Genomic DNA, 14604 nt, shown 5'->3' with positions numbered 1-14604 from the left:
GAGCTGACTAAATAAATTATTATCACAATAGACCCGTTGTTATTACGCCACCTACGACGAGTGTAATTACGTACAATAACATATAATTTTTACTAGATGTTGCTGATAAACACTTAAATAAACAGATTATTTTCGTAATTCCCATCAATTATGATTTGTATCTATAATAATGTGTGTAATCGACATTGATTTGTTATAAGGACTAGATAAACGAATTAATTCTAGCGTTATCTTAATATTACGAACAGACGTATATTTGAAAAATATTGAGACGTTTACCGAAATCGTAGTTGACGAGTCGTGAGAGAAACACGATGAATAAAAAATATACAGCTTTGTTGTTAGTGGCGCTGGTGGTCGCGGCGGAAGCCAACACCATCAAGTTGAAGGGTCTGCCAGTATCCAAATTATTAGAAAATAGGTAAGATTATTATCTTATTACTTAAATATTTATCTAAGCCTAAACGAACAGCTTGGGGGTAAACACCAATATCTCTGCGAATCTTAATTTTCTTCCCTTTAATAATTACGTTAACCACTTTCGGATTGATTAAAGGTACGGCTTGTTAGCGTTACGACATATAAAAACGGCAGATTCTCAAAATACAGATTATGTGCATATAAGTACAAATTAATAAATTATATAAAATAAAATATCCTAACTAGTAAGAATACCTACCTACAATGAAATCGATACACAATCAGAAAAAAAAGGTTTTACCCTTTCCCGTTAAGGGCGTGTAGTTTACATAATTTCTGTCTGATTTGTCTCTGTAATACCCCATTCTTAACCTAACCGTTTTCGTTGCATAATTAAGGCATGCACTCATAATTTAATTATTTCTTCATTACTGAAATAATATACGAACTTCCGCCGTTCAGCTATTTTTCTTCCCAAAGATTTGGCGATTCATGTGAAAGTTTCGATAGTCGTATGAAATTTTTCATGCTTCACTAAAAAATAGTTGTTTCACGCCATAAAGATTCTTCCTAAGACAGTTTTTTTATCTGTTACAGCTTAGAATTTTCTTTTTCTTGCCGCCGCCGGCTTGCTCGTTCATCTGTTCATAACCTTCAGTCGAGGATCTGAACACTTAAAATAGCTGTAACAACTTTCAAAACTACACGAATGATTTACATTTATTTTTATTGCGTGCGTGTAGGTTCTTAATTTAACCTTTTTATCTTTACCATTTCTGTGGTTATGAGAATCTGTCGTTTTTTGAATCGTTCCAAAGTAGCTCATACCTATCATTTCGATATGTGTAGGTAAGTCGTCTTGATAGAGCCGTGCGTAAAGCGGTAGTTTCTACATCAATTGAGCAATTAACGTCACTTAAATGCGTAATACATAAAGGATTATTAATTTTTATAATCTGCTTAACGTCTCAATTTATCTAGCAGGAAAATCGTCGGATATTTTCGTCTCAGTGGAAGTTTGGTAATCGACCTCAATATCGATGTCGATAGAGATTAACTGCCTATTCAGATTATTTACCTACCTGTGTAGATACTGATACTAATAAATCACTGTTTGGTATTATAATTATTGTAATTAATGAATTAGTCATTGCATTCAATTTACAGTACGAATGATTACAAAGGATGTTTGTAGCTTTAGAATCATGAGTGACAACTAAAGTTTATAAATTTTCGTCATCGATGTAGTTAGGTGCCCATGTAATTGTAGTTACGGGACAGGAATATTATATTATTTTGGTCCCTATGTCTCCTTCTGAAGAGCTCCTTAAAAATGACAAAATGACACTGAATAAATCTGCTTATAGTTTAGGACTGATTGCAGATAAAACTTAAAAAAAAAAAAAAATTTTGGTCCCTACTCCCTACATTCAGTACCTACCTAGGTACATTATGTTGTTTAACCACAGATTACGCATATTTTCGCCAAAAATGTGGGAATAAATGGTTAAATAAGTAAAAACTTTACGTAAGTTACTGCAATGTTCACATAATTTTATTTTTTATTATCAGTAAGCGTGTATGTAGTTAAATGGGCGTCATTATTTATACTTATAGCAACTGGGATGGACTGGGTCTCCAAGCCACCGTGAACGACTATGTCGACGAAACAATTGATATGATTGTGCCTTTCATCAAGGAGAACGGACTGGACCCCATGGAGCTGCCTGAGGTCATCGAAGGCTTCGAAGTGGTAAGCACTAAGTATTAACTAGCAATCTTCACAGGCGGATAAGAAGTGTTCATTAAATAACGATACAAATCGTTCGTTTAGCGAAATACGTATAAACAATAATAAACATGGATAAATCTATTTTAATGAGGTGTAAAAAATAATTTAAATATGGCCTTCTCTTCTCTTGTATTGGGTATCACTTATCTAAAATAACGAAAAACTTTTGGCTGCTTCTGGGACTTTCCTTCAAACTTTTATACCTAAAGCTTAGGTGTTTATTGGTTTCCATTTTACTAATCCGTATGTTTGATTCCAGAGACCCGTGCTGATCACATACAGCGCGTGGTTGAAGATCCACGACGGCTACATGACTGGTTTGGTGAATGTGGCGCGCTCTGGCGACCAGGAAGTTAACTACTTCGCCAAGATGTTGCGTGTTCGTGTGCAGCTGCAATTCAGAGACCTCGAGGTAACTATATTTCTTAAATCTTGGATTCAAACTCGTGTCTCTTATAATTTTATTGCAGCAACCTTTTATCCATTCTCCATTTCATATTGATAGTTTACGGGAAACTTAAGAATTATTCTTGAGAATGATTAACTCTTATTCATGAAATGGAAATTTTGAAATATACACATAACTCACCGACGTAACTTTTTTAACAGTTCATCTACAAGTACCTCGTGAAAGTGATGAACATCGGACCTACAGGAGGAATCAGAGCCACTCTCAACCGCTTCCTAATTATTTTCGATGTGCTCCTTGACTTCAACAACGATGAGGTTCATCTCCAACAGTTCAGACTTACTGAAATTGGGTATGTAACACTTGTGCTGCTACAGATAATGTAACTACGAACTTCCGGATGTTGCGGGTTTGATTCCCAGTTGGTACCATTTAGTATTTGTGGGTGATATCTGTTTTTAACCGCAAAACCGTAACGCGTTTTTCAGTGCGAGGGGAATCTTAAAAATAGATTGAGTTACGAAACAACACTGACAAAAAACCTAATTGTTATACAAACTTAGGTTAAAATATAATGTTATTATTATTTTTTTTTTCCATTTCCCTTATTTATTTGATTGTATGTGTGATTGCAGACGTCTCCGCGTGCGTTTTACTGGCAACATTCTCACTGACTGGTTGGTGAACCCTGTACTCAACGTGTTCTTGAGGATCTTCGACACCATCATCATTAAGGTCGTGGAGCTCAACATCCGCAGCGCTATCCAAGACGTCATTGACCACATCAACACGAATGTTAAAGACATTATCAACATGATTGAATCTTACAACTAAACCAACCTGTGTTATACCTATTTGTTAGGTAAAAAAACTTGAGAATTGAATATCTGAATTCTTGTAAATAAATGAAATGTTACATTTTACAAAATAAATGGTTTCATTATTCTTGAGGAATGCAATGTCTTCTACCTACTATAAAATCCTTTCCGCCCTGCATCGTCCAACAATTTTTAACTTTATTCAAAATGTGTACTAAGAATGAAACGGCAGTATCTGCTGAGCAATATTTATACCGAAAATCGTTGTAGCTGTAGTTTGTAGCCAACGCTATTGCTTTTAATATTGGCTTTATTTTTAAAATGCACAGTAGCGTACCTACCTAACAGACGACAATATCAAAACAGAACAGCCTTCTTAATCGAATGAATAAGGATCACCTGCAAAAAAAACATAATTAATACAAGATGTTTCTTTTTTGTAAATCTATACTGTCCCAGTGGTGGGCAAACGCCTCCGCATTTTTTTCATATTGTCTCTATTCATTTACTAAGATGGACTTTTCAGAATATGAATCTTCTTGAATCCATCTGGGGGCACGGCAGAGTCTCTCTTTTTCGGTATCCGTAGTAAGTGACAGTTATAGAAAATAGTCCAGGCCTCATCATATGCAAAATTGCTTTCGTAAAACATGTCCTGGGTAAGAATAAGTTAACTGATAAAGCTAATATCATATTTTTGCAATTTATTTTTTCCGAACGAATACAATAACGACAAAATTATCTGTCAACGACAGTATAAACGTCAAAACATTCCTTTTGTCAACAAATGTCAGTGTCCACATGTGTATTTTTACTGGCTAGGCTATTTAGCTAATATATTTTTATTGTGGCTCTTAATAATTGTGGTAAAACTTAAAAGTTGTTACGATGGGAAAGGCCAAAAAATTTAAACCCTCCCAAGTGGGGAAAAATATAGCTCTAGCCGACCAAATAGAGTCAGTCAATACAGTAAAGAATAAGAACAGAATGAAGGAACGAAACCGACACGATGATGATGAAGAGGTAGGAATACTCAATCGTTTAATAATTTACCGAATGTCAAAACTAACTTGAATCTTTTTCAGTGATAATTAATAACCTACAATGTTTAACGTACTAATTTCACGCCTGGCTTGTTATTTCAGTTTGTAAATGCAAACCTGTCGAAGAAAATTCTAAAAGCTGCTAGGAGACAACAAGCTGAACTAGGAGATGATGAAGAAGGTCCATCTCCAGCCAAACATGTTACTCTACCTCCTACATTCAAAGGTATAACTTAAATTTCATTATTCTATTGTTTTTCTTAAAGAATATAGATACTGTACTGTGGAAAGCATATGTACAAACTATTGTTGTAAGCATTGTACAGATATATTATAGTCATGTGTATTTCTTGTTACTTGTAGATGCAGGTTCTGACGATGATGATGATGATGTTGGTTCAGACAATGACGATTTAGAGCCCGACACTTACTATGACAATGTTGAAATAAACGAAGAAGACGAAGCTGCCCTCAGGATGTTCATGTCATCCAAACCTGAGAGGACTCGGACACTTGCTGATATTATAAAAGAAAAGATTACTGATAAACATACAGAATTACAAACACAGTTTTCTGATGTGGAGACTTTGAAGTTACAGAACATTGATCCTAGGTGTGTATCAAACGTGAATGAGTGCTTTACTATGCCATATTGTCAGTAGTAGGAAGTTTTTTTAATATTATGATACTTGTTATGCATGGAAGCGGTGCAGACAGAGGTGTATAGAAATACATTAACTCTCTTGCTGTGTTGGATCACATTTGTCCAGTCTAGTTGTAATTATAGCTTGGATCTATTGATTTACTTTACTTTGATTTTGTATTAAATTTGGCTTCTTTTCCAGGATAAAGACTATGTATGAGGGTGTGAGAGATGTTCTACAAAAGTACCGGTCAGGCAAATTGCCTAAAGCTTTCAAAATGGTACCACATTTGCAGAACTGGGAACAGATCTTGTACATCACTGAACCTACCACTTGGTCTGCAGCTGCTATGTATCAGGTAATTATTTAGTTCTTTAAATAACCACTGGTTATGCAGTGTTATGGCTCCAATATGCACATAATATTATTATAATAATTAATTAATTATTCATGTCCTATGTCTGATGTTGGTTGTGGCAAAACAGCTAGTATTGTCACAACCAGCATAAATCATAAGATATTGATTGGCGTTCTTGTACACTATTTTGCAAATGCAACAAAGTATCCATTTGATTTTGCTTCTTTTCAGGCAACCAGAATCTTTGCATCAAACCTAAAAGAGAAAATGGCGCAGCGTTTTTACAATTTAGTATTGTTACCACGTATCAGAGATGATCTTGCTGAATACAAACGTCTGAACTTCCATCTGTACCAAGCACTTAGGAAAGCTCTCTTCAAACCTGGAGCTTTTATGAAGGGTATTCTGTTGCCTTTACTCGAGGTAATTACATTTACTTTATTTATGTTTATATTTAGAGCTGTAATAGGGCTGGGCCTTAGTGTATCACCAAACTACCCAGATGTACATAACAGCTGATTCGATTCCCGGGTCAGGCAAAGTGCCATTGGTATTTTCTAATTATTTATGTTAGAATATTTCTCAATAGTAGCCCGGAGTTTGGTAAAGTTCCCAATATATGATAGGCTGCCCCCCTATTAGTACATGAGACTCATTGTAAATTATAAAACTTGCACACATCTGCCTACACCTTCAGGTATAATAGGCTTGATGTTTTATATGTAGTTATTTATGGGTGATTGACTTGCATGTTTTTTGTTTGTTTAGTCTGGGGATTGCACTTTACGTGAAGCCATCATAGTTGGCTCAGTCCTGGCCCGCAACTCAGTACCAGTATTGCACTCTAGTGCGGCAATGCTTAAGATAGCCGAGATGGACTACACTGGAGCAAACTCAATATTTTTAAGAATACTATTTGACAAAAAGTATGCTTTGCCATACAGAGTGGTGGATTCAGTTGTATTTCATTTTATAAGGTGGGTTGTTGAAAATTATGACATTATTATCCTTTGTTATTAGATTGCTAATTTGGAATATAAAACTTAAAGTGATAATATTATATATCACAATATATTATTTTAGTATCATTTTTTCACACTATGGAACTTCCACTAAGTATTTGTTTATTTTGTTTCAGATTCCAAAGTGATCATCGTAATTTGCCTGTACTGTGGCATCAGTCACTGCTGACGTTTGTTCAACGTTACAAGGCAGACATATCTACAGAGCAGAGAGATGCACTCTTAGAGTTGTTAAGAAAACAGTCACATCCCACGATTACACATGAGGTTAGTACTTACCTCATTGTTTAAAGTATTGTTTATGATACAAAAAAGTGGCTATGCAAGTGCTAGAGCAAATGAAATTGAACTTATTGTGTGATATGAGAGCTGGCACTGAGTATAATATAATTTCCTTACTTCACAGATTCGAAGAGAACTGCAGGCAGCCAAATGCAGAGATGTTGAAGCCAATGAATCTGTAGCTGGTGCTATGATGGTGGAATAAATTATTATGATATCAAAATAAAACTATTGTAACCCTTAACATTATTGTTTTATTTATCATCAATAAGAAAAAGTTATTTCATAATGTTATATTGAGCTTTATTGGCCTATCAACTTGACTCGTCACTAGATGTATGGGTGGTAAAACTGAGGCTCCACAGTAACATTTTCGTCCCGAAACATAGTCGAATGATCCTATCCTGTTGTTACATTTCCCACAATGTAGTTTGCCTTTAGTCCATTGCTCTTCTTCAACTTTATCCGTGATCCATGAAGGTGCTCCATCTTCACTGATATAGATAAACTTTTTAATGTCATAACTTTCACAAGTCTTCGGGTCACATGTAAGTGAACTGTCAACTACACAAGAATCATCGAGCAGCGTATGCCGACACTTGTGGCACTTTATTACTTGGGAACTCATTGTGATCAGTTTGTTGAATTAGGTTATGTTAGATAAAAACACAATAAATATATTTCAACATCTAGTTTAGTTATAGCGATGATTTACACTAAACAAAATGATTAAAGAGCGCACATAATTACAAACTTAATGAAGGACTAAACTGTAATTTGTTTTGGTATGGTTAAATTTTGTAACCCGCCGCAGGCAGCTGATTGTTTTGTAGTTTGACTTTGACAGATGTAATTGACATTAATGACAATATTAAAGACATTTGACGTGCATTAAGATGCGATATTTATGAACACTTCAATCAAATTATACGGTATGCAAAAATCTACAAAAATAACATTTTACTATTCCTTTGGTACCCTGCTATGCTAGAGATCATTAAAAGCGTGTCATGTTAAAAGTTTTATAAAGTTGAGTAACTAAATTTCTTTGTAACAATAAAACCAGTAATACTTAGTTCTTTCAGTACAATTTCGTAATAGTTCTAATACTACTAATTTGACTGCGTAAAATGGAAAAACCAAATGTAGGCTCTTGTTGTCAAATAGCACTTGAAAAAGTTGACAAAAAAGTTTAGCCGCTTTTACAAAATTTTCTGCTCGCTGTTTTTTAGCACTGAAAAGTGGATGTGTAACATTTTTGATTTAATTACAGAAAAGGTATGTATTCCACCCGAGTACTTTTATATATTTTGAGAAAGTTGTGTGAAGTTCCCGAATTGACTAAAGGACAAAGGTAGGTAGGTATATTATTATATGCTTGTGCTTGAATTAATTTAGTTGCTAATTGCTATTGTCGTAATATTTTTTATTTAGGCATTTTGCTTATGTACAATTTTAGCAATGCAGGTCGCAGTCTCCCGTCGCGGTCTTCTGTCCTTGTTGCAGCTCGAAACGCCCCAACTTAAGTTGTAACTTTTAGGAGTTCAAGAGATCTCGCTTGGAATTTCTGAACCCGTTAAGTGTTATTAGGATTTAATAATATAATAGGTAGGTAATTATTCTCAGTATCGCCTGGAAATTAGATAAAAATATAAATAAAACAACTAGTCGCATGTGCGTGATATTTTATTCCACTGAACTTATTCCACGAGAATTTTGCGCTGTTCAATGAATGCAAACTTTTGATTAACTATGTGACTAATGTGCTCTGTTTATAATGCTCTAAGTATGTACATGTAAGTATTTAGCATGTACCGTTTACGCATATTATTATAACAATAATGAACAAACGTTCAATAATTTGTATAAAAAGTATACCTAAAGCAAAAATTTGTGGCTTATAAATTAACTGTCATAATATCGTTCCAGTCAGTGCTTAGAATAACGTATAGGTGTAAATAAAAATATTGATCGTTGTTAACTATCGTCACTACAACAAATAACTGTTATTAAAGAGAAGAGCTTTTCGAAAGCAAGCGATGTTAGGCAGGTTATCTATACACTCCGAACAGTGTTAGTATAAAAATTTAATCTAACCGGTCGTGTCGAAATCCTTGTTATTTATATCAAACTTTATACATGGCGACAATATTAGTCATGTCATGTAGGGACTCAGGACATTGAGGGTGATGAATCGACAACATGAAAAGCACATCGCGATTTTTAAAATTAATTTTATAATTAACATTAATGAGTCAGCATGCATATTTTTTTGCCTGCATTATTAGCCCAGCATCTTGAGAAATTTTGATATAAATAATAGAACTTTTAGTTAATGTAGAGACATTAAGGATACTGACTTTTTATGGCAAGTAAACTGCTCCAGTTCATGGGAGTCCTTAATAACGAATGTATTCATTTTTTACATTCCACTGCCTTTCTTCTAACAATACAATAAATCTTAATCACGCACTCTCATATAACAGTCACATGAAAATAGCAGTGAGATGTAAACAAACGAATAGATTCAGATGTTTACTTCCATAGTATAACATGTTGCAAATATAATCTCGATTACAATATTTATAACATTAACGGCAGATAGGGATCGATAGGCTATAACTTATTAGCTATTCATTATTGTTAGACATATCCAACAATTAGTTCACACATTGTTCAACACAGCAAAACAGTTTCAACAAATACGTAAGTAGCTTTTACAGTTGTCACGATACGGTAAACACGCAACATGCTTTAGAATATGTTTTGTAAATAACAGAACTTGTCCATAACAGAACAAAATTTACAATTTATATAATAGTGAGATATTTAGGTAACGATAAGATAATTATCTGAAAATTTAGGAGATATTTTACACGTGTACCTTGTGAGTATTCACTCATACATTCTGTGATGCTTGTTGGATTGTACCCCGTTACCGTTACCCAATGGCTCTTATTGTAATAAGTATGTATGGGATATAATTATGAGCAGTAAATATATTAGGAAGGCATGAAAGTTTTATTGTCGATGTTTTCGAGCAGATATTACTTTGCTTTTCCTATAAAGTTAGTATAGGTACGAATAGGTACTCATTAGGTATCATATTTATGTAATTTTTTAAGTCACTAGACGTCTAAATTCAAGTCTATGGGTATGTTTGCAATATAAATCTCCGTTAATATTTTATTCAGTAAAATGCATTCACTGATTGGATTACATAATACATTTACTGTCTTTTTTTTAAATTTATGTTTTAGTGTTACTACTAGCGGAATGATCGCAAGAAGCATACAGAATGTATAAAGCGATACGTACAGCTTTTTGAAATAATTATACGTGCGCTTAATTTTCCAGCTTAACAATATAAAATTTCGATCACAGACAAAATTACATAATACAATGCACGCGTCAACTTTGCGCATATGTTGTTGAAATATAAAATACTTAACTTATTATTACGATATTCTAATATAATTGTGAGATTATTCAAAGCTGAAACAACCAGTTTTCTGTGACTAAATATTTCAAGGCAACAATTTTCAAATGATTTAAGCGAACATCTCTTCGCAAGGTGGCGACTTAACGAACTACGCTTATAACTAAGTAATTCTGAAGGGCGTTTTCAGCTAAAATCGCGACACCTACATACTATATTTATCATACAATCATTTCATTACGTATAGTACAGAATATGGCTCCAAATTGCTTTCCTTTTTATTACATTACATTAAAAATAAAGTCGACTGTACGCAAGAGTGTTTCAGTCGATCTAGTCGCGATGCGTTGTTCAATAGTGGCCGAGTTCGTAGGCACTTGTTCGTCCTACGTGGTTTAATTTCGCTCAAAAATAATCGTGGCTAAGAAAGGAAAGCTGCAAAATGTCAGTTCTGTATGTAAATCAATTGTTAAAGAGCTTTAAGTTGCGATGCGTTAAAATGATAAAGCAAATATTAGGTTACTGGGAAGGGAATTCTTATATATATTCGGCATTAAGATTGAAGTAGGCCTCAATATGATTTTGTGTGACCACCACAAAACTATTCGCAGACCTAAGTCATATGCGTTTTACTTACAATAAGACCTTACAGATGCGATGGAAGAATGACAAAGAAAATGACCAGTGTGCACTAAGAATTAGACTAAAAAGTTCACATAAGTATCACGATATAGATAAAATAGAGTCGGTGCACGTGTGCCGGCAAACATACTAAGCATTCGAAGTTCTACGTTTAATCAACATTTATATATAGACAGTAGATACCTACGTTTAATTTATCGATGGTAAGTATTATTATTATTATTTTAGTATTAGTATCTAGGATCTTAAGTTACAATTATGACTTATGAACAAAATTACACCCTGTGCTTAAGCGCTATTAGTCAAACCACTAAATCAAACTAGCGTGTTTGAAATGTACATGTGACGGCTATAGGGTCTGGGATATACTCTAAAGATCACATTGCTCAGCTTAAATAATACAATTGCAGACGTAGCTTCGATTTATTGACCAAGAGTTGGAATTAAACTGCGTTAGTGATTGTTTCATTGTAACGTGTTTTAGGAGAGTTGTGATGTAGGTTTAAATAAATGTTTTACATTCGTTGTTTTCATGTGTATTGGAACATAGTAAGTTTTGTATAATAGGTCTAATAAATATATTTGTTTACTTTGTTTAGCCGATATTTTGTTAAGTTCAATATATTATTAGATAAGGTTAGTAAATTTATATAAACTTAGGTACGTGCCGTGCTGTCTCTACCAACCAGGATATTTCGTTAATTTATGTCTATGGAGAAAAAATGGATTGGTTGTTTAATTGATAATGATTTGTCTGCATTCTTTATGCTTACAGTTGTATGATGCTTAAATAATTATTTATATTAGATTACAGTAATAAGATCGATTTGAAATATATTAATATTAGAAAAATAAATGTGTAACGAATGCACTTTGCCGGTTGTTTCTTTTATTTAAAACATACGTAAATGATTAGTGTTAGAGTTTATGACCGAGGTAACATTTTAAATTTAATTCAATATATTAAAGCCAAAACTAAATGAACTGAGTACCAGCAGGGTGTTATTTTGCATGTTTTGTAAAGCGTAGCGATGTATATAAGTTGGCTGATGTCACTTTCCGTGGCCTTCAAAGTGATTTATTGGAAAATGCGTGCTTCTGGACGCGTCGTGTGAATTTTGAATGTCTCTAAAACACCTAGTTAACATTTTGTTTTAATAATATTTCGAATACATGTATATGCTTACTAATCTGACATTCAGGCAATTTGAAGATCTATAACTACTAAAGCAAATAACAATGCTTAAATGTAGATCTAGAATGCTTGGCATAATGATAGTAATTTTAAAGCAAAGCTATTAATTTTGATAAACTAGATAGATTGGAGAATAAGTACATTTGGGAATTGACCAATTTACAAACCTATGTCTACGCCTATATATTTACATTACCATCTACTTCGCGCGTAAAATCAATATTGAAACAAAATGTGCGATTTCACGTTCTCTATTAATCTAATGGAAAGTACTCCTTAGGGGAATGTGGGAATGTGATCAGCTATTGACGATATTGACTTTGTCGTTGTTTGTTTACTTACAACGACAATTCCATGAACAATCAATAAACCTTTTACCAATACACGGACGCTCTTGACGAAATTATTTTATTTAAAAAACTGCATCGTTATTATTGTCTAATACTTAATAATGACAAAACAATTTATTATATTATTTGTACTTCTAATTGTTATTAATGACAGTCAAATAAAATATGTACTCCGTAAGGGGTGAAGGATTTGGCAGTTTTTTTTTACATTTTGTATACTTAATTATCTTCATGGAATTATTGATTTCCGTTTAATTTGAGGCAAAAGACCAGATTTTATTATTTATGCTTTAATTTTATGATTTTTCTAGTAGTTGTGAGAAGATTATCATCTAATTTTCTTCGACAGTTTTGTGGTTTCGACTTTCCTGTGTGATAGATATTAAGTTAAATGAAAAATACACTCCCGTCGTGTCAAGAGTACATGTCAATATCAAACAAACGTTCAAAGAAACACTCGATAGTATATTCTAGATGGCAGTACATGGAATGGTTTAGTGATATGGTGCCGTACGATATGATGAGGGCATGAAGGCGTGAGGGGTGGTGACTGGTGTGACATCACTGACATCAGAGTAGTCCGCGGTGCCAGGCGCGGCGGGCGGCGGCACGGCAGCCACCAGGCGCAAGCTGCAGCTCGCTGACAGCTCACGATCGATCGTGTTAGCCACTTACGTAATAATCACGATGTATCCTTAACATTTATGGTGGGCGTTATTATTGCTTATAATGATATATTGGCGAAATCTCTTACTCCATAACTAGGATACACATTACAACATAAAGTTAGTATTTTGAGCCACAATAGTAATTATAAAAATTAATGTGAGAAAGTAGAAGAAGTTTAACATTAAATATGAGTAACGGGTGTAGTGCTCGTAACATCCATCGACAGACTGCGGAATAACTTTACGTCCGTAAACGTTTGTTCATAAATACTTTAGTAAACGAATACAAGGAATCGAAAATAGTTTAATAAAATATTTATGTAGTCAAGTGATGCATCATTGAAGACAATGCGGCAAGTGTGTGTAAACGTGTGTCGAGTGAGTCATCATAAACGCACTTCCACAAGGAGTATTCGTTCTCGTTCATAGTAGTGTTACACATTACCTAGCTACTATGTAAAGGCAAGGAGCAAGGACGGGTAGAAAGCGTTATCGTTTAGGTACTCTCTTCTGGAAATACAGTTCACGGTATTTACGTAGTCTCTCAGTCTTATAAGCCTCATTCTGAATTAGCTGAAGTCTAGAATAGAATAATTACGTAGATACATTAATTAGTCAATTTGGAATATATTTTCGGATTCGATAACTTAAACATAATAACCAGAGGGATTGACGAAAAATACGGTCAGATAGTGCTATTGTACACATAACCATACGTAATACACAATGTAAAAATTTACCTCTCTTAAAAGCCTGTAAATTACATAAAATTAAAGCACCCAATATATCCACCACTTATTGCATTTCTAACCACTCGTGTAGTCGTACACTACCTTAACAAAGTGAAACGGCTTCGTGTTCATTCGGCGAACTTCACCGAATCCGGCTCGCTGGACAATCTTAAAGTTTTACTAAAGCGAACATTATTGAAATTTATATTTTATTACAAATGGACTCGGCACGGGCGGGGGCCCGCTCGCGAGATCGCGAGGACGTGTTTATTTAGGCGTTAACGGAAGTACAAAATTGGTCCATGCGTCGGGTGAGGGCCGCGTCAGAGGAAGCTCCGGGCGTCGTCGTGCCGGGAGCGCGCGATGCGCCGGCAGAAATGGAAGCGCGCGCGCGGCGGGAGCGGGCGCGTGCCGCCGGGCTCGGCCGGCGAGCGCGCGCCGCCCAGCGAGCCGCACGACGCCGACTCGGCGAGCGAGCGCGTCGACGGCCGGGAGCGGGGAGCGCTCGTCTCGCCCGCCTCACACTACCTGTAGAACGAGTGCGAGTGCGGGGGCGGCGGCAGCGCCGGCGGCACCGGCGCGTGCGGCTCCGACGCCGAACGCTGCACGCCCGGCGTGCGCTCGCCGCGTTCACCGCGCCCGTAGCGTCCGCCGCGCTCCCGCTCACGCTCGCCGTTCCAGTTCCACTCCCACTGGTGTATTGAACATATTTCATTACCTTATATTCACAATATTTATCAAAGTACAACACATTTTTTATACTCAAAATAGTCCGTATTCTGCTGACTCTA

The 14604-nt window shown here is 35.2% G+C and overlaps 3 protein-coding genes across 19 annotated transcripts in view; 2 read left to right on the top strand and 1 right to left on the bottom strand.

Moving 5' to 3' along the window:
* The first annotated feature begins 257 nt into the window (after nucleotides 1-257).
* On the top strand, nucleotides 258-3543 carry LOC142978405 (uncharacterized). The gene is made up of 5 exons (XM_076122847.1): nucleotides 258-421; nucleotides 2038-2173; nucleotides 2472-2624; nucleotides 2822-2973; nucleotides 3257-3543. Exons 1-5 carry the CDS (start codon nucleotides 315-317, stop codon nucleotides 3453-3455), a joined length of 747 nt encoding a protein of 248 aa, XP_075978962.1. The 5' UTR covers nucleotides 258-314; the 3' UTR covers nucleotides 3456-3543.
* Nucleotides 3544-4211: 668 nt separating this feature from the next.
* bys (Bystin) lies at nucleotides 4212-7032 on the top strand. The gene is made up of 8 exons (XM_076129176.1): nucleotides 4212-4462; nucleotides 4585-4708; nucleotides 4846-5095; nucleotides 5328-5484; nucleotides 5716-5907; nucleotides 6253-6461; nucleotides 6623-6773; nucleotides 6913-7032. Exons 1-8 carry the CDS (start codon nucleotides 4328-4330, stop codon nucleotides 6991-6993), a joined length of 1299 nt encoding a protein of 432 aa, XP_075985291.1. The 5' UTR covers nucleotides 4212-4327; the 3' UTR covers nucleotides 6994-7032.
* A 1424-nt stretch (nucleotides 7033-8456) lies between these two features.
* The window catches only part of LOC142982520 (potassium voltage-gated channel unc-103-like), a 41642-nt gene continuing 35494 nt past the window's right edge, over nucleotides 8457-14604 (bottom strand). For all 17 annotated transcript variants that reach the window (XM_076129109.1, XM_076129117.1, XM_076129144.1 and 14 more), the window contains one exon: nucleotides 8457-14505. In XM_076129109.1, the coding sequence (XP_075985224.1) occupies nucleotides 14338-14505 (168 nt within the window). In that variant the 3' untranslated portion in view covers nucleotides 8457-14337. The remainder of the gene's footprint in view (nucleotides 14506-14604) is intronic.

This window comes from Anticarsia gemmatalis, chromosome 2 (assembly GCF_050436995.1).
Source record: "Anticarsia gemmatalis isolate Benzon Research Colony breed Stoneville strain chromosome 2, ilAntGemm2 primary, whole genome shotgun sequence".
Lineage (NCBI taxonomy): Eukaryota > Metazoa > Arthropoda > Insecta > Lepidoptera > Erebidae > Anticarsia > Anticarsia gemmatalis.
Note: the sequence above shows the minus strand (reverse complement) of the source record. Positions and strands in the feature narration are given on the sequence as shown.